This window comes from Xenia sp. Carnegie-2017, unplaced genomic scaffold (assembly GCF_021976095.1).
Source record: "Xenia sp. Carnegie-2017 unplaced genomic scaffold, XeniaSp_v1 HiC_scaffold_1, whole genome shotgun sequence".
NCBI classification, from domain to species: Eukaryota; Metazoa; Cnidaria; class Anthozoa; order Malacalcyonacea; family Xeniidae; genus Xenia; species Xenia sp. Carnegie-2017.
Window position 1 is genome coordinate 7,350,342 of NW_025813402.1, and position 22,589 is coordinate 7,372,930.

Genomic DNA, 22,589 nt, shown 5'->3' on the forward strand with positions numbered 1-22,589 from the left:
GGTTAGATGGTTTATGTCTCAATGGTTAGCTGGTTTATGTCTCAATGGTTAGATGGTTTATGTCTCAATGGTTAGATGGCTTATGTCTCAATAGTTAGATGGTTTGTGTCTTGATGGTTGGGTGCAGGTTCCCAATCTTGGCAAAAGCAAGCAAAGCAAAAACTTGTCGTACTATTTCTTTTCAAAACATATATTTACGTCGTGTTAAGTGAAACTCTTTGACAATCTTTGTATCTTACAAAGTATCCCTGTTTTGGCGCCGCAGTAAAATATCTCTTGCCCATGAACGATCCATCTGTTCCGAGTTTATCCTGCTTCATCAACTCAATTCCTGCGATAAGGTTGTCTTTTCTCTTTGCCAATGTTGGTAAGTATCCTCTCCACTTTAGTACACCTTTAAGACTTCTTGATTTTCCTCGTACATTGCAGACGACCGTCGTTCCAAGAGCAGCTTCTTTGCCTTTTTGCTCAGGAGTGGTTTTCAATGGAGGCTTTAAAGTTGTTGACTGCAATTTTACTCCTTTGTGCGACGCTTGCTCTTTCTTTTCACCAACACTTGCTGTGCGATCTTTTCTTTCTTCATCCTTTGTGGCTGAATGTCTCGCGGCAACATTTACTTTAATTCCTTGACTGAAATAAAGTCAAAGTATTTGTGATGCACTAAATAAACTACTTTAAAAAGTTCTTTCAGAAACCTGTCCAAAACAGGCTTTTACATCGTTCGTTATGTGAAGAGGGAAGTACGTATACAAGTTTGTGAATAAAATTCATACATACAGCTCATGGTACAGCTCATGATTAGAAAAACTCTAAATGTGTAAGATTTTTATGTTCTTAGGTTGAGAACACCGTTTTTTAAGCATACCACTATAGCCCTCTCAAGTCTTGCAATCTGATTTCATTGCGGGAGGAATAGATTTCATACTTTAGTTTACATTTATTTCCCCCCTGTATCTTACAATATCTCTTCGTCTATTTTTGACACTACGCTTTCTATGTTTGTAAATGTCGATCGTCCAGGTTGGTATAGTCCTGAGAAGGACTGTTTTTGTTGTTGTTGACTGACGTTTCGACAACCTTAGCGGTAGTCATCTTCAGAGTCAAAAGATTTTATAGTATGAAGAATGCAAAACTTGCCTTAGTCTCTCATCGTGTACATTTGAAGTCTTTTTTGAAAAATCGGGTGCTGTGTCATCAGGGAAAACATCATCTCCTTCACGTGATCTCCTTTCCGCCATTGACCATTGCCGCCGACCACCTTCCCTCGGATCGTTGTAGGACAACTGCAGATTGTAATATAGTGAATGTAATAATAGGTAGCAATAATATAGTTTCATTTAATACGAGATATTATTTGTTGGTTTTCACTCGCTTTGGATAATTCTACGTAAGTTATTCGCACACCCAATGAGACTGCCATACTTAAAATTGAGTCTTATCTTTACGGTTGACAATGCCCATCATGTTTTCCTCAAAATATTTTAGGTAACCAAGGATGAATTGAAGTGATTCTAAATGCTTGGATTACAGAAACTCAAACAGGAAGTATGTAATAACAGCAGAATTTTCTGCAAGGTTGTAGAATTTTCATGTAGTATAAGATAAAGTTCGCTGGACTCAAAATGAAGTTCTCAATTCTGTCTTACAAGTTTACGAAATGGTTTAAACACTGAGAGTATGATCTTTTATTCGGCGAGGAAATTTATTTTCCCGTCGAACCAACCTACTTACTCCTGTAGATTGTTCTCCTTCAAAATCTTCTTGAGACGGTTTCAAGTGGAAGTCAAGAATAGTTACTTTTTCCTGCTCGACTTCGACCACTTTTCTCTGCGGCTTATAACCGTCTATGCTTGCTTGGATTTCATAGGAGCCTGGTACGAGCAGCCTCCAATAGTCACCATCGTCAGCCGTGGTAACCGGATGCTGACGATCAGACACCATAATATTTGCTGCCTTTAAAGGTTTTCCTTTGACATCTTTGACAAAACCTTTTACACCTGTGTGTACCTGTTTATATAATAAAGGCGTTCATTCTGGCTTCTCAAGAAAACTGTTCAGTTGCGTGTTATAAAAATTTCCAAATAGCACAACGAAATTCTCGGTAATGGTATCTCACACTTGGCAAAATATTATGTCAATCACTTCTCATTTTACTTCCTATTAGATACATGCATTAACGTGTGAAACGATCCAATAAAAAGATTTTCATTGGTTCGAGGACTTCCATATGTGATTTGGGTAATCTTGCAAAATGACAGGAAAAACACATTTTTACTTGGGCTTAACTTCGGTAGCCGGAGTAAAGAGGAGTAATTTTGTACAAAAATTCTTACGTATAATCACATGTTATCTTTCGACGTTTTGATGTTGCATGCATAAAAATTTTCTTGTTTATAGAGTTCAACAATATCACCTTGTTCCGACGTCTAGCATATAATTACTATAGTCAGTATTTGCAGAAATGCAATTGAACAATTTAAAGCAGTTCATAAAACATATAACATTTTACCTGGTTAACAAAGTTGATAAGAGATTTTTTGTTTTCGTTCCAATAAGATTGAATCTTTGATGCATTAGGAAATTTATCGCAGCCAATTTGGATTGTGACTTCAAAACAGTTCGATTTCACGTAGTTGTAATCTTGCATTCCTCCAGGTTCACTAAACCACTTAGCACCATTCGTTACACCGTCAATGAAATGCTGACCTCGGTGGGTGCAGTTCAGTTTTGGATTAGCTAAATGCATTGTGGGATGGTTGACGGAATATGCTCTTGCAATATGTCTGAAAACGTCGTCATCCGGAGTGGCACTGTATACATTTTGCCCAGAAGGTGAATCATCATACGGATAAGATACGACTAATGAACCTCCGTGCAGGCTGCCAGAAAGCACAAAGGAATATGATTTTATCCATTCTACAATTGCCTCAGTTTCTGGTTGTGAAGGTGTAGTCGTTGGGAAGAACTGATCTGGAAAGTTCCAGTTCAAATCTATACCGTGGGCATTTGTGTGTCCAATACCTTCATGCTGAAGCCCCTTGCTTCTTGCCATTGCATAGCCATCTGGATTGAGACTTGGTAGAATGTGAATTCTTGTCGTATCAACAAGTTTCGTTAATTCTGAATCTTTATCGTACTCTTCACACATAAGTTTAATAAATTGAAGTAACACCTCTTTACTAATCGCTTCCTCTCCGTGAATTCCACCGATTAACTTTACTTCTGGTTCGCCTGGATCATGTTTCCCGGCATTACCTGAAATTTCAAACACCCATAACTTCCTGTTTTGCACTGATTCCCCAATGCTGTACAGCCTTGAAATGTTTGAATACTTTGTGGAAAAATATTTCATGAACCATAGCATCTCTTCATAGTTGTGATGCTTAAATACATTAACGTCCAATAATTTCGAAACTACTTCCACATCACTTTTTATCGAAAGCTTCTGCGTGCCTCCTTTTTTCAAAGCCTTTGCATTTGTTGATACGATACTAAGAAAGAAAACAACAAGTGAAAATGTCTCAGTATAAGACATCTGTCGAAATGCTTTTTTCTAAAAGTACTATTCTCTCTTTGTGTATGCTCAAGTTTCTTTTGTGTCGCTCATACTCGACATATAGATGCAATTTGCTTGATACAATACTGTCATTTCTGAATATAATCGCATACAATCAATTATTAATCACATGCATCATTTTGACGTAACTCACGCCGCAATTTTATTGATTTCCCTTTTCTTGTGAAGAATTTTCGATATTATTCATGTAAATGTATTGTGTTTAAACGTTAATTTCAATTACTTTTAAAGTTTTTGTTGACACTAATTCGAGTCTTTTAATTATTTAAATATTCAATCCAATAAAAAAGCGAGAATAACTAGAGCAATGAAAATTTCACTGAACATTGCAACAGGTATCATGTTTTACCTGCATCAGTTCTGGGCAAAAAATCAAACTTCAAAACAACTTCAACTTTATTCTGTCAATTTTCTGAATGAATAGATAAAGAATCATGTCATATGGATGGGTAAAAAGTCTTAATAGAAATTTCTTGATCTTTAAGCCTTTTCTGTTTTTTAGTCGCTTCATTTAGTCTACCAATGAAAAGTTTGTTACAGTAAAAAATGTATAGGATATTTTGCAAGTGCTCGGAAATAAGAAAATATCATAAAGTAAAGACTATCAATGATAATCTGACATAATTGAAGGAATTGTGTCAAATAGTTTAATTTTTTAACTCACACTTGACAACAATGAAAAACCTGCAAACTTTTAGGTGCGGTCCTTCTGCCGAATATAGCATTGGCCTAACAGCCACATGCAGTTTGTCAAAGAAAATGATGCCTAAAATCCTAGTTTGGCGAACGAAATATAGCATGGACTCAAATTAACGAAAGTTTTGTCTATGTTAAAAAGGCAAATTCTGCTAAAGATGGTGTTTTTACAATATTTTATGGTCTTGGCAATTGCTCCATTAATAGCGGTGGGATATGGTCGACAATTCAATTCACAGCCCCTTCAGCAAAAGACTTTTCCAAGTGTGAAAGATTTGCTTAAAACAAAGGAGGTAATATGATTTTGTCAATAATTATACTTGTAAGTGGTTTGTATGCATGTTAAAATACGACACTCGTAAAAACAGTTATTCATTTGATATTTAACAAAAGGTCAATTCAATGAAAATTGTGCTTTGTGTATAACAATTTAGCAATGGCAACTATAACATCAAAATGTCTTTTTTATTTCATATATATTTAACTCTTCATTTTTTTATTTGTGATTGGTCTTAGCAAACGAATATTTGATCTTTTCTTTTTCCACAACTTATCCTTTCGTGACATCTCTCGTAAGATGACATGTAGATGACTTGTAGATGACAAGTAATTTGCAAAAAAATTCGATTCATTAGGTCCAGAGACACGGTAGTCGAGTTGAGCACCACACAAAACCAAATGGTGAAATTAAGGAGAACGATTTCACGCATCACAATTACGAAGAGTTAACGTGGTTCTTAAAAGGTGTCAACAAAGACTTTCCTCACTTAACTCGTTTGTACACGGTCGGACTATCCTCTCAAAACAGACAACTATGGGTTATGGAGATATCCACAAAACCAGGAACACATCAACCAGGCATTCCGGAAGTGAAATACATTGCAAACATTCACGGCAACGAAGTAGCTGGACGAGAAATTTTGCTACACTTCATACGATATCTTTGTCAAAACTATAAAGTAAACGAGAGAGTAACTAGACTGATTGAAAACACTCGCGTTCATATCATGCCAAGTATGAATCCAGATGGATATGAGCTGGCTGCAACGAGACGAAACTTTTCGAAGATTTTAGGCCGAAAAAACTCATTTGGTATCGATCTTAATAGAAATTTTCCGGACCAGTTTTTCCAGGGTGAGACAGTTCCTCTACAACCAGAGACAAAGGCTGTTGCTAAATGGATTCATTCCATTCCATTTGTACTCTCAGCAAATTTTCACGGAGGCTCCCTCGTGGCAAACTACCCTTTTGATGACAGTCCTTCGGGTCAAAGCTCCTACAGTGCAACTCCTGATGACGACATCTTCCGACAACTAGCCCGAGCGTATTCAGAAGCTCATCCTACTATGCATTTAGCAAACCCACCATGGCCTTGCAAAGAGCCTCGAGAACGATTTATTGATGGCATAACAAATGGTGCAGCGTGGTACAGTATATCTGGTGGCATGCAGGATTACAATTATGTCCATACAAATTGTTTTGAAATAACTTTGGAGATTGGATGTGAAAAGTTCCCAAATGCTACTGAATTGCCTAATATTTGGGAGGATAACAAAAATTCTCTGATGACTTATCTCGAGCAAGTAATTATATTTTGCCTTTATTGCCTACACTCTTGAAAATAAGAAAAAACCAATCATTAACCGATCTAAGATGTGCGTTATTTTTACTACAGGCTAATAAAGGAATCTCTGGCTTTGTCACTGATGAAGACGGGAAAGGTATTAGCGGAGCAAGGATATCTGTATCCAACAGACGTCATGATGTATTTTCGACAAAAGATGGAGATTATTGGCGTTTACTTGTCCCTGGAGCATATGACGTCACGGCTACGTCAGTCGCTCATGAACCGGAAACAAAATCTATTATCGTGGACACTGGTGATGCCACTAAAGTTAACTTCAAGCTGAAAAAGCTAACTTTATTGAAATCCTTGCACCATCAAGGTTCAGAAGAAGAGGCGTTTAATTTGTATCAAATGCAAAGGCAAGCAAATGATGAGCTGATGATGGCATCTGAGCCAACAGGAAATACTGTGCGACAAATTATAGATGGACCTAATAATGAACTTAATATACGTGGTCAAAATATCGAGAGATCATTTATGTTCGATTCAGATAGATATAAACGTTCTTTCTCAAACTATGCTCTTCCTCAACGGCAGTTCACTCCGGTAATGAGTCAAACGTATTATTCAGACCAATTTAGTCGAGCAAACAAACAAGACAGGCCAAGATAATGAGACACAGGACATACCCTCGCATATGTAGTTTTGTTAACATTATCAAACTGATAAATTTCTTAACCTTTTACTTGCTATGATTTGTTCATAAAACTTGGACTTTCGTCAGAATGTTAGCAGTCATTATTGCTCAATTGATATAGTTATTTTCATTTGTAGTTCTAATTTGGAAAAAATCTTTTAGTGCAGACTAGGCGGCAACGTTGAAGCTTCCATACATATACTGAGCGTACGCATGCAAGAAAATTTCAAAAAATGTGAGAATTTGAAACTCTGTAAGTTAAATGAGTATAAAACATCCAGAGAATCAGATGCTTTATGAAGTAGGTATTTATTTAATGTATAATTGGACATATTTTGCTTGTCGTTATTTGTATTTACCCAAGATCATCATGACAAATTTCAGAGTTAATTCCACCAACACTTCAGTGTGCACATGGATTATTTTCATTAACACAAAATTCCCTCAACGCAAACAAAACCCATCAGCTTTGTGCAATACGTAACTTATCTATTTCTTGATATTTTCAATCTTTATGGATCGTGGCTCTCATAAATGATAAGTAACTCTGATTGAAATTACTTTGTTGGCAATAAGGTATTAGTTTGCTTGTTGTACTTTATATCTCGATTGATGTTAATCTTGTGTATCTATTCATTCGTCAACAAAAAGTTTTTCATACAGAAAATAACTTTCTCCTTAAATCGGTTTGTCATTTCAAAAACGGTATACTATTAAACTACTAAACAATTATTTGATGAAGTGTCCGCGATGTAATTGCCGAATCATTAAAGCGACTTTGATATAATTGTTTTATAACTACATTCCGATTCAACAAACACAGCTCTACAAGTATTTAACTAAGGTTTAATATTGTCCTATGCATGAAGGCTATATGTCCTAACTCAACACTCATATTGTATACATACCTATTTACAGATATTTATATTAAGAAAAATCGATGAAACAGAATGGGAAAATTACATCTTGGGAAATATCTCGCAAACACAAGTCAGTGTTGAATGAAAAGTTATATATATTTCAGCAATATGCCAATATCTGCATGAATTAAATGTTAGCTAAAAATCCACACTGAATTTTTTTTCTTAGAAGTAGGTCGAACGCTATTCAGAAATGGGAGACGGGTAATGATGATTTTCAGGATTTAAAAGGCAGGTCTCAGTATACGTTTTAATGTATACAAGTTAACTACTCAAATTAAACACTGTCGAAAGTTTTTGAGAAATTTTTGTTATGATATGTGCGGTGTAGCACTGAATTTTAAAGGTAAATGTGCACTTTGTCTAGACATTAAAGACTACCTGAAGAAAATGCAACCAGGTACAATTAAATCTAAATATTAAATCCAAAATATAGCAATAGTTTAGAAACGAAAAGGATTAAAACTTGTGCCTAGCTACATCTACCCATGTTGACATGTGTGAAAAAACGACAAATAGAATTTCCATAGCTACCTACTCTTGAACAAACTCGAACTTTCCTTCTTAGGAAATTGCCCGAACATGGGTATTTTCTACGGAAGCGATAACAACAATTATGTACAAAGGAATTCAAACCAAAATTTGAAACAGGATGAAATCTTTCTCGTCAATGGATCGGAGAATTATGTCAGTGAGGGATTGTCAAAGAGTTTCATGGGGATCTGCTTCAATTTCCTTCAGTCTGAACGAAAGATCAACCATAACTATAAAAAAAAATCAAGTGAAAGTGACGTCGTAGAATTGGGAAGGAAAATAAATGAAGGAAAACAAAAGAAGCTTTTAATCATGAGAGCAACTAACCGAAGAATTCCCTCTGTTTCAAGCTTTAAGTCCAAGGTTATGATCCCAGAGGACAAATTTTACATTTTACAAAGCTTGACTTACAATACAAAATCCAAATTGAGAAATGGGACTGAGCATAGTCGTGAAGTCAAAGGAAAGCGCTCCGCACGTCATAGTAAAAGTCCTACAAATTATCAACAAAATGCCTCGTTCACTGAAAACGCTCAAAAACAAAGCACATGCTCCTCACGTGTGTATGCTTTTCAGAGAGGCTTGGTATCAAATGAAGAGGCCAAAACGTTTGATTCATTCAAACCTAAACATGTCCTCCCTGCAGTCATTGCTGAAAGAATAGGGAGCATTGATCAAAAAAAGTATAGGTTAGTTAACGACAGGCAATTTTTTGTTTTTTATGATGACTCTACGTCAATGGACTGGAAAAAATTGACTTTTTTTTTGAAAACAAAAACAGTTTTCTATAGGGATAGCTTGAATTAAATACCTTTATAACTTTGCTGAGGGGTTAGCCACTTCCAACTCCCCCAAATTTACGTCCCTGTATTTTGCATTCCCTGTTTCTTGCATTTTACATTTTGCACTTTGTAATTTGTATTCTATATTTTGTATTTCGTATTTTTTGTCAACGTTGCTGAAAGTATGTTAGCTTAATCTGGCAATATCAATTATATTTCCAAGAAGTAAAATAGTATCCCTTTCATTTAAAAAACAGATTATCTTTCGAAAGCACAGTTTTTACGTCAAAGGAACGTGATCATGGCACAGCAAACAAATCGTACTGTGATGGATCGGTTACACCAAAGTATCATTCAATTCCCCCATATAAAGAATTTCCAGCGAAAAGTGTAATACCAGCTATTAACGAAAGAAGATACTCTGATTTTTTCAGCTATATTCAATTTCTTTGCAAGGAGAGAAACAAAAGAAAGGAGAGTGCAAATGTTTTAAGGCAACTGAATGATCGTCGATGGCGTGACAAACATGCAGCGAATAATTTATTGAGGAATTTTGGCGGTGGCATTGTGAGTGCAGCTGTAGTTTCAAACAGATTTTTTTCAACCTTATTGTGACTGTGCAATCCTTCATTTTTGCAGCTAGAAGATATTTACAGAGGTATCAAAGGATCAAAAATATCCATAAACGAGCCAGTCCAGTTCAAATTTACACGGGAACTTCTCGGTGAGAGAAAACAGCATTCCATCGATGATAGGCAAGTATTTGGAAAATTGAAGTTTATAAAGAATAATGTGTTGCAGCAAAATAAAAAAATGTACAAAGGTGCAGTTTTTATTCACATACTACCATGTAGCTTGCTCTTTACATTATATTACCGTGATTACGTAGCTTGTTATTTTGGCTTGCTCACTGCTAGCCAAAATTACTAAAAATGCTTTTCTAAATAAATTATGTTGATGTGAAATTCACACACCATGGTTTGAACTTGCGTATTTATCGTTATTGTCTATTCGTTTATTTTAGTTGTCCACAAAAGTTCCATTTAGTACTTCCTGGACGTAATTCCTACAGCAAAAATATGGAATATCTACCATAGTTGTCATAAAGTTTCATTTAAGAAATAAAAGATGTTTACTGTGTTTGCACGGGCTTGTGCAAACCGAAGAGACCTTTGGGAGAACTCGAGAGCAGATCAGTGCAAGCCCAAGACCGAAGGTCGAAGGTTGCACCGGCTTGAGATTTATTTCTTTTATAAAATAAAATAATGCAAAAAAGGCAGAAATTTTAATTTTTCGTCTAAAATATATTCATGATCAATTTACAAATTCTCTTTGACTGATTGATTGTTTTGATTGATTTGATTGGTTGAGCTCAGATGTGTTTTGCACTGGCCAATGCAAACGCAGCTCTAGACCAATCAGCACACGCTTTTCATTGTGTTTATTGTTTTATAAATAAGTTTGGAATATAAAGCTGCAGCACACATTAACCAGTTGGATTTCATGCAGATCATAGCTACTTGAGTTTATTAAGTCTTATGGAAAATTGAATAGCTTTTTCCAAATTTATAAACGCGTTAAAGGAGAAGCCGAATGGTAATTTAAGATTAGTTGATTTTCAAATAATTCAGTTGAACAGTTTATTCGAATGATTAGGAGTTATTTGAATCGATAGCAAAGAAATTTTATTGATCGCATCGTCGCTGGTTCAAGCTGTGCCACGTTTCATTTTTAATTATTCTATTCATTTCATATTTGTATACATCAGTGGTGTAGCAATAAGACTTAGATACTTTTTGTCAATTGATTTCAAGTCTGACCGGTAGTCATTTAACAAATACGGAGAGTGTGGCTGGTATTGAAAGTGTGAAATTTGAAACTTATTTTGTGCCAATCAATCGATCGATTGATCTACATACGTTTCAGAGTCAGAGGGAAAAAATTGGGTATTCCTTCCCCCCCCCCAATAGTGTACACAACTGCATTAATTATACAGTCACAGACTCGACACAGTCGAATTGCAGATACGAAATTTTTTCACAGTAATTCTTTTACGACAAAAAAGAACTGCGCCGATAAGAGAAGCTTAACAACAAATTTGGGAAAGAGCAGCGACTGATGGAATTTTGACATATTTTGGAAGCATACTTGGGATTTTTGAAAAATTACAGTCAAGCACAAAATGTTGTGTAAATGTCCTGAAAAATTATATTACGTTGTATAGCGGTCAACATCAAAGCTGTTTTTTGCCATTTCGATAGAACTCAAAACAACATACAAATATTTCAAGTCAATCAAGTTATATTAGACACCAGACAGTGAAGGAATTATTTGAAGAACGACAGAGGCAGTTTAGTCCGTGATCTGTGCCTCAAAAATATGCTTTAAAAATGAGTTTCGTTGGACACCTCAAGGAAGGTCGCAAAATTTTCAAAATAGATAGAAAGTCACTTGCTGTTTGATATTCTTTTTATTGTCACTTCTAAAAAGCTGCAGTTTTTTAGTATTTCGCGGTTGAATTTCAAAATTCCTCGCTCCTTCAATTTTGAATGTCGCCATTTTTTTGGTGCGGAACTCTTTGATCTAACTGCCGTTGTCATGGTGAGGCAAATTTATTAACGGGCGCCATCTTGAAAGGTGGCAAAAAGGCGAGACTCTTAATAAAGTCCAAGTAAAATGTAAGTTTTAAATGAAGAATTCTATCGAAAATTTTGGAAGCAAACCTAAACTGTCACCTTTGCACTTATGTACCAACATAGGAGAAGCCTGTTTTAGACCTAAATCTTGTCAGTTTTAAGAACTCATGGTTAAATCGTGCGCAACTTCACTTTTCGAAGGATAGCAACGCATCTTTCCATAAATTTTTCCTTAAACACTAAAGCTTGGTAAGAAATTGATCATTACCACTAAACAATTTTTTATTAATAAGCTTTTAAAGAGGCACATCATTATGCAAAGGCCTAAGATAAATGTAAAAATTGTAGAACAAACATTTGCAGCTTACAGCTATGTTAAAGATTCCATAAAGTACATGCTTTTCTGATTAACCTGCTTTAAGTGATGCAAGAGCAAAAATAAAGTTTTAAAAGTATTGCTATCAGGCTATTAGACTCACTAAACACAAGAATTACTTTGATTCAATGTTTTGACCACACTTTCTACAAGGTCACTCCACATAGGATAAGTGAAGTCCATTCTTTACTTTGGAAGAGTAGAACTCTAAAATTTCTCTTTTTAAATATAGAAGGACAACATTTTTTTGGTTTTGTAGAACCTACACTAAGCATTAAAGTGCTTGCTCACTTACTTCTAACAGAGGATCTTGTCTCCATTACATACCAATGTCCCAAAACCATCTTTAGTTGCTGTTTCCATGCATTGATTATATAAAGAATGACTTCAAAAATAATTCAGATATTCTTTATTTTAAATCAACATTATAAACTTTTATCAAAGGACAACAGAGTAAATTAGTAAATTAGTATGTATAGATCAGAATCATAACTACATTTCTTGTTGAGAAATATATATACAGGATCACTTTTTCAATCAATGTGCCAGAACTCTTTCACTCTCCTTTTCATGGTATGACAAAGACAACTTTTATCTATGAAAGTCCTCGATAATCAAATTTACAATAAAACAAGTTTCAACCCAAGCAAAAAACCCCAGCTTTCTGGCTTCTGAAATGGCTCACTGAAAATATTCTTTCTTGAATTGTAAAACATGATCTTGAGCATAAAGCCTAACTGAAGATTAACAATCATCACAACCTATGAAAGAGATTGTTGAAAAATACAAAAGTTTACCACTTCTGACATATTGTAAACAAATAGTAGCTAAGTTTGTTCTAAGAATCATATAATGTTGAGTTCTAGCTTGGTGTTTTGAGATTTTATGCTTCTTAACTGAGATTTTAACTTCTTTTGCAAAATACCTCTCAGTTGTATACAGAATGCAATAAGAATGACTTTAGCAATATTTACACTAACTCTTGATTAGCAATGGAAGTTTATGGAACTTACATTTTGTACCAAGCCGCGCTTTGGCCTTTCTGTTTACAACCACAAATGGATATTACTCCTCCGGATGAAAATGGGTGGCAAACGAGTGACGGAAACTGCAAGTCTGAAATCGTATGGATGACCATTCCCAGCGCCGAATTCCCTACTTGATAACGTTCATTGTGGTTGTAAGACTGGCTGCAACGTGGCTGTAACTCCCAACGTTGTTCATGTAACAAAGCCGGAGTGAAGTACACAGATGTATGGTCGTGTACTGCATGCACGAATGTAGATATTGATGACGACAATGATGTTTAGGAAGAGGAGTTTTTAGATGATGACATTGACGACGAATTCGAGACAGACCTTTAAAAAAAGCGCGCCTTGTCTTGCACAATACGATTATAACTTTCAAAATATTATCTTCGCAACAATTGCTAAAATCCAACCTAATGCACGAGTGAAATATGTATTTCTTTCAGCCATTTTATTTATGTTGCCAGTATTATCGTGCGGAATAGCTCTCTATTAGGTCTGGCACTAGCACACAAAATATAAATAACATGAAGTTTCCTGTGGGAAATGTCGGATTCCGAAATTGTAATGAGCTACAAATTTTAAAATTTTAATGTAATATAGCAATAAAACTGCAGCTTTTTGGAGATGACAAGAAGTAAAACTGCGTTAAGCATGTAAAAGTCGTTCTGTCTTGAATTTTTTACGACCTTCCTTGAGGTGTCCAACGGGAATGAAAGAAAATCGGCCACAGATCAGGGACTAGTTTTCAAAGACTCTTTAACAGTGGCCATTTAAAAAAATAAGTCTGTGTTTTTTACGACAAAATTGTTCCTAATTCCGAAGTTATGGTCATTGTTTGTACATGTAACCATTTATGTCTCCATACTTGTTAAGTCCTGTTTCTCTATCGTGAGACTTTAGTGTAAGATAATAAAATCTCAAATATTGCAACTACTTTACATAATTGTTATGCGAATGAAGGAAGCGAACAAGTGCACAATCTTTATATTAGTCAGACTGCTTGACGTCCATATGAGGCAAATATTGATTACACTGATAATGGAAGGTTATGTGTGCAAGAAAGGATAAAATGTATTGATCATTGTCATATGGTAACAGAGACGAAGCTCTTGTAAAAAATGTAACAGGTCTTCATTACCAGGCTACCAGCTCCCCCTAATTTAATGAAGTGACAAAAGTTGGCTTGCCGTAAAATTATACGAAGTATTTGCTACAAATTATTTCGCTCTTTAGTTAAGTAATACATGGTTTGAATTCGTCAATGATAATTTAAGATAAGTTACAATCTTATAGTAAAGATGACTGACGCTAAGGTTGTCGAAAAGTCAGTCTACATCAATACCAACAGTCCTTCTCAAGACTCTACTAACGTGGACGATATGCATCCAAACATGTTACAATGTTATGCACTTTTACAAATTGACCAATATTTTTCGAAACAATTACCTGTTAATCCATTTATATAGGTTAATGATTAAACGAACAAGAATCAATAAAAAACAATTAACAACTCTTGTTTACAAAACCAAATTTGTGCTGACGTGTTAGTACTATAATATTGTCTGTTCCGAACACAAAGATGTGTATAAGAAAATATGAACGTACAGAAAGTTACGAAGCATGTCACTTAATACTCCATGAAAACGAAAAGCAAAAAGAGACAGGATGTATATACAAATGAAAGAAAATAACTTCTCGGCATGATCGGCGGCTATTTGAATAGAAAAACAAACATAGCTGCAAATTATTTGGCTTATGCGAAAAATTTGATGTTAAGTCTAAGCATTCTAAGTGTGATGTATGTACAACTTAGGTATGCAAAGTTCACCTTCATGATTTCATGAGACAACATTATAAATGTTGATTCGAACTCCATAATAAAATAAGTACAGACATGTTATGAAATTGTCATGTGACCTAAGCCAGATTTAACCATACAATGATGATGCAGAAACTCTCAAGCAACTCAACTTCCTTGGTTGATATCGATTTTTTCACATCGTTTCACATCATACAAAGAATTATTTAATATATTCTTGGATTCAATTGGAATAAAACTATACAATTCTTTCAAATATATATACTCTCTCGCACACACAACGTGCACACATTCAAACACCTTAATTGTAATTATTTATACAGATTGTGAAAATTGCAAATTGTACCTAGAGATCGTGGCATTTTTACATCCAATTATCATAAATCAATTGTCGTGTCGCTTCATATGCAGCGATAAATGATCTGACCTAGAAAAACTTCGACTACACGTCGGACATTGAAATGGTTTAACTCCAGTATGCTTTCTATAGTGTCTAGTTAGTTCATCGGAACGTGCAAAACGCCAAGCACAACCTTTCCAATTACATTGGTACGGTTTTTCCCCCGTATGTGTCCTCAAATGTGCTTTGAGATGAGAACTTTTAGTGTAAGATTTATTACAACCTTCGTAGGTACACGAGTGAGTTCTGGCCAAGGCCTTTTTGCGTCCTGTTCCTCGTGCACTCACATCAGCGAGTTTTAACTCAGCGTGATTTTTATTGTCTTGAGGATCAGCTAAAGTTGCAGTGATAACCAGAGGTAGACCGGCTGGCAAGTTTGGCATCACTTTGCGAGATGAATTATTAATTGTTGAAGCTTTGCTTTCATTCTTTTTGGGTCTTTCGATCTTTTTATAACTGATAGCTGCATTGGCAATGCCAAAGTGCAGGGAAATATCATCGCTGTCTGAATCAGAAGAACAAGCTGCACTATCTCCTCGAAAGCTTGACCTGATAGCCTGCACAGCCAATACTGGTTCGTCTGTCACCGAGCTGCTTTCCGAATCCGCATCTGAATTTGAATTCAGAGAGCAAGCACTGCCCCAAAGATCGTAAGGTAGAGTGTCATCGCGGTATTTCTCAATAAGATCATCCGAATAGAAGTAATGGTCTTCCCACATTAAATACTCTCGTGCTATTGTAGACGCTTCAATTTCCTCGAGCTTCGTATCATACTGGAATATTCTATCTTGAATTTCAGCATCTTCAAGCAGCTACAAATGTTTGAAAATACTTATATTAAATGATGTAAAGCAATCAACTAGTAAAAGACAAAACTAGTTTCTTTCATTCAATATAATGAACATTTATTATATTTGACAAGTTGGTAGATTAAACAGAACTTCTCAAATAGAATTGCAGTTAAGGTCAGAAGGTTTTTGCATGCATTTGTACATCTACGCTTACCTGTTTTATCCTTCCTTCAGGGCTTTCGTGCCGCAGTTTCCCCCTCCTCACATTCAAAGTAACAGTAGAAAGCAGAGGATCCATCACCGACAACGCTACAGCCTCCGAACTGTTACAAACAAGTCTTACGTTCTCACGTTACGGTTGGCTACAGACATGGATTTCGATTTAGTGAGTTTCATTTCCGTTAATTTGTGATTGGTCTACACCAAATATGATAATAATTGATAATGCACCAAAACTTCATTCATCGTTGAGTCATAACTTGATGACCTTATATGGAAGTTACGAAAATAGTAACAGCTGTAGGCAGTATAAAAGCGATGTGAAAATTGTCGACTCAGATGTAAACACGATCTCTGCGGTGTTGTGAGGCTGTCATCGAATGAGGTAAACAAACTTCACATCAATGACTCGTGCTTTTAAGATGGTTCTCTAGAATTCGTGATATCTTACAAGACGGCAATTATCCATGTACATTATTCGGTATCGTAGTCTTTAGAAGAAAACATAATCTAGTCCGCAGTATTCTATTTATTGTTATAAAAAAATGAAGCCATGTTTATAGCCATCGCAAGTGTCTGTTTTATGACAATGGCTGGGAATGATCCAGTTGCAAAAATTTGGGCTGAGCGAAACAGTTAGCAATCCTACCTAATATTAAATAAATGCGAGCGTCTACAAAGGATGAATATTTATGAAATTGCATTATTTTAAATTCGAATTAGGAGGAACGCATTAGGCTTTAATTATTACTGATTCTGCGATGATTAGCCAAAAGTAATGTTCCATTCCATCAAGCATTTCATTTACATCGTTTGGCGAGAACTGCTTTTGTCATTCAGCACATTCGCTCTTACTTTCAACATTTCTTTAATCGGTTTGTTTATCGTTAGTATGTGATTATAAAAATCCTGCTAAGTAGCAAAGAACCCGTTAAGGACATTGCTTAGCTGCAGAATTGCCTGTACTTGTTGGAATGTATTTAAAAGATAACCTGTTCAATATGTACAATTTCTGTTCGTGGGTCGTGTTGATGATTGGCCATGATTGGTGGTGATTCTCTCATCATAGTTATTGCACAAGTCTAGAAGATAGCAAACACTGGGTCGAGGTTTGGAAATATTTTTTTAACAGCGACAGGAACGCAAAGTTTATATGGTATAAATTTTGGTTTCGAATTTCTTTCATTCAGAAAATATATTTTAGAAGTTTTCAAAAATGAGTTTGATCGAGAAGACGAAAATTGTCCTTGGAATGCGTATACACTTCTTTCGATGGTAGGAAATCGCTTATATCAACCGGATATTCATTGCTAGCTATACATTTATTTCTTGTTTCACAATTGAGACTCACACACTGTAGCCCTGACCTGAAGAGCATAATTGAATAAATAAGTTTCACTTTTTTCTTTCGACTTTCAACGTTGATCATGGCCAGTTAGTCTAGTCGCCAAGTCATGAGCGAAATACGGATACTTCCGAAAGTTTAAAGTTTATGTAAAAAATACAAAGCACTGTAAAACAATGCTACTGGAGTATGACGTCAATGATAAGAATTAATTTGGCACAGTCATGATATCGGATAACCCAGGATAACCTTATTGACTCTTTAAACAAACAATTCCATAATCGAATGCGAAAAGTCAAGCAGGTCAATAAGATTTTGTAATAGTGGACGGACAATGAATGTGAGAATTATCCGATTACCTTTGTCATGTATGAATGTTTGTAAACTTTGAATCAAAGCTCGGAGTAAAAACACGTTTGTACAAGACCAGGGTCGTAAAACTTATGTTTTAAACACAAATTTTGGTGTGTTAATTTCATTAAAATTTTTACTTTAAGTGCATAAAAAAGAATTGTACTTAAGTGAATAAGTAATTTTTAGTCAATAGTCTGCCTGTGGTTCGAACCGTGCAAATCTTCAATACTTCCTCACACAGACAGTCCTCTTTTGAAGCTGATGAGGACTCCATACATATGAATCTATGTATGTAAACCTCTTGCAATATCAGTCAAAACCTGGCCACTGGTTTTTATCTTGTTTCTCATTTGTGATTCAAGAGTATAAGCAGCAAGTTTATGCTAAAACTTACAAGTGAAAATCATTGCTAAAAGTTTCTCTTGTGACTTGACATGTGATACAGTACAGCTTGTGCATGTTGCATTGCTCGGCGTTCGTAATGAACTGGATCGTGTTTCGACACGGTTCCTGCCGGAAATGAGTTCGTCATCGGATATACGTCAATCACTTGAACACCCGCCCTGCACATTGTAGACATCGCGTACGCGTTGTATAAGATGATTCTTGGAACGGTTAAAAAACGACGAACATCTTTGTGCGGATCAGGAAAACGATCACGAAAAATAGCCGTTGTTGTACGCCAAATAACTTTTCCTTTACACTGACCTGTTCTCTGTTTTGCTTGAAGTGTGACCACAAAATCGTCGATTAATTTTCGATAGTTGGTGAAATTCACTGCTGCTGCGAAATGGATGCCCCAATTCAAAAGAAGCACGCTACGTTCGTCAAATCGTTTGTCGTCAAGAACCTGGAAATGTGTATATGTAATTTTATATAACCGTTCATGTCATTAGTTTTGGAACAACTGGAAGATTGTCATTTTCCATCATTGCTGATCTTGGATCTCTCCACTAATTTTTGTCTTATGATATATGATTGGCTAAACTGATTGGTTTTTGACTGGGCATGCACCTGCCATTAGTTTTCTGCCTAAAATTAATAAGATTCGAGAAAACAAGAGCGAAATTCTATAATTCATGTTTATTTACATTTTAGAGTAAGCGTCCATCAGGCCCGTTTCAAACGTCGCATTTTGCGTTAATGCATTAAAGACAAAAGAAAATGAGATAAAATTTCTCATTATCTTTTGTTTTACATGCATCCGGCTAGTGTAAAATGGGACATTTGAAACGGGCCTTAGGTCATTTCATATGCCACTCACAGCAAGGTCTGCCCAACACTGGCAACAAATGCCCCCAACTAGCTATAAATGAGTACGAAATGCCATTCAATTGTTTTGTTTTTTTTTGTGTGATAAATTTATATCTTAACATAGCCTATCATCTAAAATTAAGTGTTGATCTATGTGACATGTTATCTAGTAATAGTTACTTCTGCATTTTTGAAACTATAACCTATTTTGTGTAATTGCTCTCATTGTTGATATGACATTTTCATCGGTAACATTAATGGTTTCCGTTGCCAAAAATAAGCTATTTTTTCTGTATAAATAATGCATTTATAGAAAACTCTGAGCAGTTACCTTGATTATCTCATACATGACTTTTTCGTGGCTGTAGTCTTTACCATCGACAGTTTCTTCTACTTTTCCTCTTTTTATATTATATACCCAGGAGTATGTTACTTTGCACTCCTTGAATAACTTTGTACATATTGTCTGGTATGGGCCCGTGACCAGATATTCAGCAAAAGATTTGGACACCGAATCACCGTATATCCACAAGATACTTTTGGCATCACGAGGACTAATTTGTTGTGACAAACTCAAGTCTGTAATTAAAGTAAGACGTATAGATCGTTTAGTATAACAATAAATTGCGATTGTGGGAAATCTGAAAGCGGCATGAAGCCAATGCGTTGCTATCATCTCGCCAAATAGGCAAGTGACGTGTTTTCTTCAGTATTTCCCGGGGGGAGGGGGCAGCCGGACATGTCCCGTCTACTATGGACAAGCATTTAGTTGAGTAAAAGATCTACATATAGATTATGTTCATGTATTATTCTGCCCACTCACGCCTCCAATTTTCTTGGTTATATTTGTAAACCAGACTCTGCCCATACCGTTATAGAAGGGTTTCCAAGCTCCTTCATTCCATCTTCCTTCACCACTTGATAATAGACTTGGACACTTTTGATTGCATGGGTTTTTGACGTATATTTCATTTCTTATCTTTTCCATTGCAGCTATATGAATGGAAGTTCACTTAATTGCTACACAACCACGTATCTATTTATGGAACAAAGAATCTTACCAAAAACGTTGGTGGAATAATTTGGTTTTGCAACGTTAATGAGAATCGGTTTTCCATTTTCCAAGGCTTTCATTAAATACGGGTGATCTCCGTTTAAGGCGCCATCTGCCTGGTTTTTTCCTTGAGAGCTTCCTGCATATTGAAATAAAGCATTCCAATCTCAATCATCCACTCCATCATAGTTCTTTTGTGAGTGAATATTGCATCACACGCACTCGTGAATAATAATTATAGAATACATATGGTTAAGGACACAAATAGAAGACGGCTGTGCTCTAAAAGCTCGCTTACACTCGCTGAGTAAAGCCACAAAATCACAACGTTACTTAAAGCTGAAATTTTCACTCAACTGATCGCTTGATTTGAAATATCTAAGCTGAAATCTTGCTATTGATGTAGAAATTGATGAGCAATTGTAAGCGAGAGTGAGTAGTCATTGGGAAAAATGTTCCGATATGTCCGCCACTTAATTATTAGGACATTTCTTTGCCTGCAAAACAGCTGTGCTAGGAGCTACTACGCGTTGGTACTAATCACTCCGTGTCTCGTAAGCCCAAACAGTTCAGTTCTAACAATTATTTGAAACTCCAAAGATACAATTGAAATTGACATAGATTATGGCCTGACTTTGTGATAATTCTGCTTGAGTTTTACCTTTTTTATACCAATCTATAGGTGGATCTTTAAGTCCGTCGCACAGCGTATAGTCTAGATAGATTTGCACATCATAAATTCCCGCATCCATCAACAAAAACTCAACCTCATACAAGCCGTTATTGTGATCGAAGACTATTGGGCTTATCGAAGATACTCCATTTATAAGAACTCGCCATGAATCTCCACCTATCTTTTTAGGAAGATTTCGTGAGGTTCTAGTTTGAATGAAGAATCTGCTGAACTGCCCGGCATGGCGAATGTCCCATTTAAAAGTATAGCTATGTTCTGCAGAAGTCTTCAAAGCGTGATTCCTCCAGCCAGCATTTGAAATGTCCCATTTTGTATGGTCAATACATGGTGCTAAAAAATTTTCCCAATCCATTCTACCTTTGTTTATTTTACACCAGCCCCTTTGGAACTCCTTTCTGTATGTTGCCAAAAAAAGTTTTTCCATAGATGATATGTGATGCTCGATTTTGTAATCATGTGGAACTTTTTGTGCCTCGGCAGTTTTCCCATTGGGAGATACAGAAAAATTTGAGCTACTTGCTTTCTTTAAACGTTGAAGTTTTGAGATCGCCGAAACAGGTTGGACGATACACTTGAATGCGTTCTGCCATGACGACGTCTCTTTTTTCGTTAGTAAAATAAAACAAAGGACAAAGCATGCACATGACCATAGTGCTGTGAGAATCCGATTCTCGAGGCTTCTCATACAAACAATACTATAATATGATTCGCTGACAACAAGATGAAATAGGTTGATAATGAAACATAAGCAATACAACTTGCTGAGACATAGCTTTGTAGTGACATTGTCATATGACGATGATGTAATCAATGTTTTTGAAAATATTCGATGAGAATGTTTCTAAAATTGTCTTTTTTTGTTACTTGGAATTTTTTTGTAATTGAGTTTTTTATGTTACTGACTTTACTGTGAATATTGAATAAAAATACAGCTGTTGTGTTCTCCTTATTGTATATAGGTTTGTTAGAAATTCGAGTGTTGAAGAAAAATGTTATGTTGGCATGGCAGTCATGCATGTTAATTCATCTGCAAATGACATATTGTCGTTTTTTTCCACTTCGAAGCAAAATCAATCGAACGAGTTAAAAGTTCTTGGCATGTTTAAGGTTGGATATCACCCTTGGGCAGTGGGGTAGCGGCCAGCCTGCAAATTTACATGCTAAGCAAAATTTTCTACTTTCAATTACAGTAAAAACAATATTTATGTAAAAAGAAATGAACAGTGATAATAAACTGAAATTTACCTAGCAGAACCAAGACTTGCAAACTGGCTTTGCTTTTGCCCATGAAATGTAAACAAAAAGCGTTGCTTGCTAACGAACCGTTAATTACGTTTGTAAAAACGCACTGAGCAGATCTCATGACAAAATGATGTAAAAAAGAAGTTTTCAACTCGAAGACCGAAAAAACATGAAAAGTGCTTAAACACAAGCATTTAAACAAAAAAATTTACCACGATAATTCCATGAATCGGTCTGACCACAAAGAAAAAAGCCTCAGTAAACGAACGAAAATGTTGGCATACCAATACTAAAAACTTGTGATAATTCATTCGGCAGTCGCCAGCACGATCACGTCAAATATCCCTCTTCGTGTACTACGTTTGAACTTCTCTCTGCTGTATCCCCTTTACACGAAGCACACGAAGCACACTTTAAAACGTTTAATCGAAAATTTCAAGCACAATCTTGTGACACAAAAAAGTTGCAAGCGTGACATCAAAAACGTTATTCCTTCAGTTGATTTTGGCTAAAAGTGTATCTCTTGTTGTGCACCGACCTTACAACGGTAAGCATCCTCCTAGCAAGCAAAATAAAATCACCCATATAAATATTTCTTGAA

General features: G+C 35.7%; 5 protein-coding genes and 1 long non-coding RNA gene across 7 annotated transcripts; 3 read left to right on the top strand and 3 right to left on the bottom strand.

Annotated features, from left to right (window-relative positions):
- Window positions 1-174: 174 nt before the first annotated feature.
- Window positions 175-3,640, bottom strand: LOC124433621 (carboxypeptidase D-like). Its single transcript, XM_046983424.1, has 4 exons — window positions 2,510-3,640; window positions 1,732-2,007; window positions 1,138-1,283; window positions 175-630 (listed from the first exon to the last, which is right to left on the bottom strand). The coding sequence occupies exons 1-4, from the start codon at window positions 3,533-3,535 to the stop codon at window positions 195-197; spliced, it is 1,884 nt and encodes a 627-aa protein (XP_046839380.1). The 5' UTR covers window positions 3,536-3,640; the 3' UTR covers window positions 175-194.
- Window positions 3,641-4,122: 482 nt separating this feature from the next.
- On the top strand, window positions 4,123-6,935 carry LOC124440032 (carboxypeptidase D-like). The gene is made up of 3 exons (XM_046990360.1): window positions 4,123-4,566; window positions 4,909-5,856; window positions 5,949-6,935. Exons 1-3 carry the CDS (start codon window positions 4,405-4,407, stop codon window positions 6,510-6,512), a joined length of 1,674 nt encoding a protein of 557 aa, XP_046846316.1. The 5' UTR covers window positions 4,123-4,404; the 3' UTR covers window positions 6,513-6,935.
- A 367-nt stretch (window positions 6,936-7,302) lies between these two features.
- On the top strand, window positions 7,303-10,052 carry LOC124440041. The gene is made up of 7 exons (XM_046990371.1): window positions 7,303-7,527; window positions 7,627-7,688; window positions 7,825-7,857; window positions 8,026-8,680; window positions 9,031-9,340; window positions 9,413-9,528; window positions 9,798-10,052. Exons 1-7 carry the CDS (start codon window positions 7,478-7,480, stop codon window positions 9,868-9,870), a joined length of 1,299 nt encoding a protein of 432 aa, XP_046846327.1. The 5' UTR covers window positions 7,303-7,477; the 3' UTR covers window positions 9,871-10,052.
- Window positions 10,053-14,818: 4,766 nt separating this feature from the next.
- LOC124443099 (Krueppel-like factor 6) lies at window positions 14,819-16,228 on the bottom strand. The gene is made up of 2 exons (XM_046993636.1): window positions 16,041-16,228; window positions 14,819-15,847 (listed from the first exon to the last, which is right to left on the bottom strand). Exons 1-2 carry the CDS (start codon window positions 16,122-16,124, stop codon window positions 15,020-15,022), a joined length of 912 nt encoding a protein of 303 aa, XP_046849592.1. The 5' UTR covers window positions 16,125-16,228; the 3' UTR covers window positions 14,819-15,019.
- A 491-nt stretch (window positions 16,229-16,719) lies between these two features.
- On the bottom strand, window positions 16,720-21,543 carry LOC124443085. 2 transcript variants are annotated; one of them, XM_046993625.1, is made up of 6 exons: window positions 20,714-21,543; window positions 20,060-20,191; window positions 19,869-19,991; window positions 19,330-19,577; window positions 18,453-18,594; window positions 16,720-17,127 (listed from the first exon to the last, which is right to left on the bottom strand). In XM_046993625.1, exons 1-6 carry the CDS (start codon window positions 21,429-21,431, stop codon window positions 17,042-17,044), a joined length of 1,449 nt encoding a protein of 482 aa, XP_046849581.1. In that variant the 5' UTR covers window positions 21,432-21,543; the 3' UTR covers window positions 16,720-17,041. The 2 variants fall into 2 exon arrangements, with proteins under 2 accessions (XP_046849581.1, XP_046849573.1); XM_046993617.1 differs by having other exon boundaries at window positions 17,004-17,127; window positions 18,139-18,594.
- LOC124443138 lies at window positions 19,502-20,223 on the top strand. Its single transcript, XR_006947510.1, has 2 exons — window positions 19,502-19,588; window positions 19,992-20,223. It is a non-coding gene; the product is annotated as an uncharacterized LOC124443138 (long non-coding RNA).
- Window positions 21,544-22,589: the final 1,046 nt, after the last annotated feature.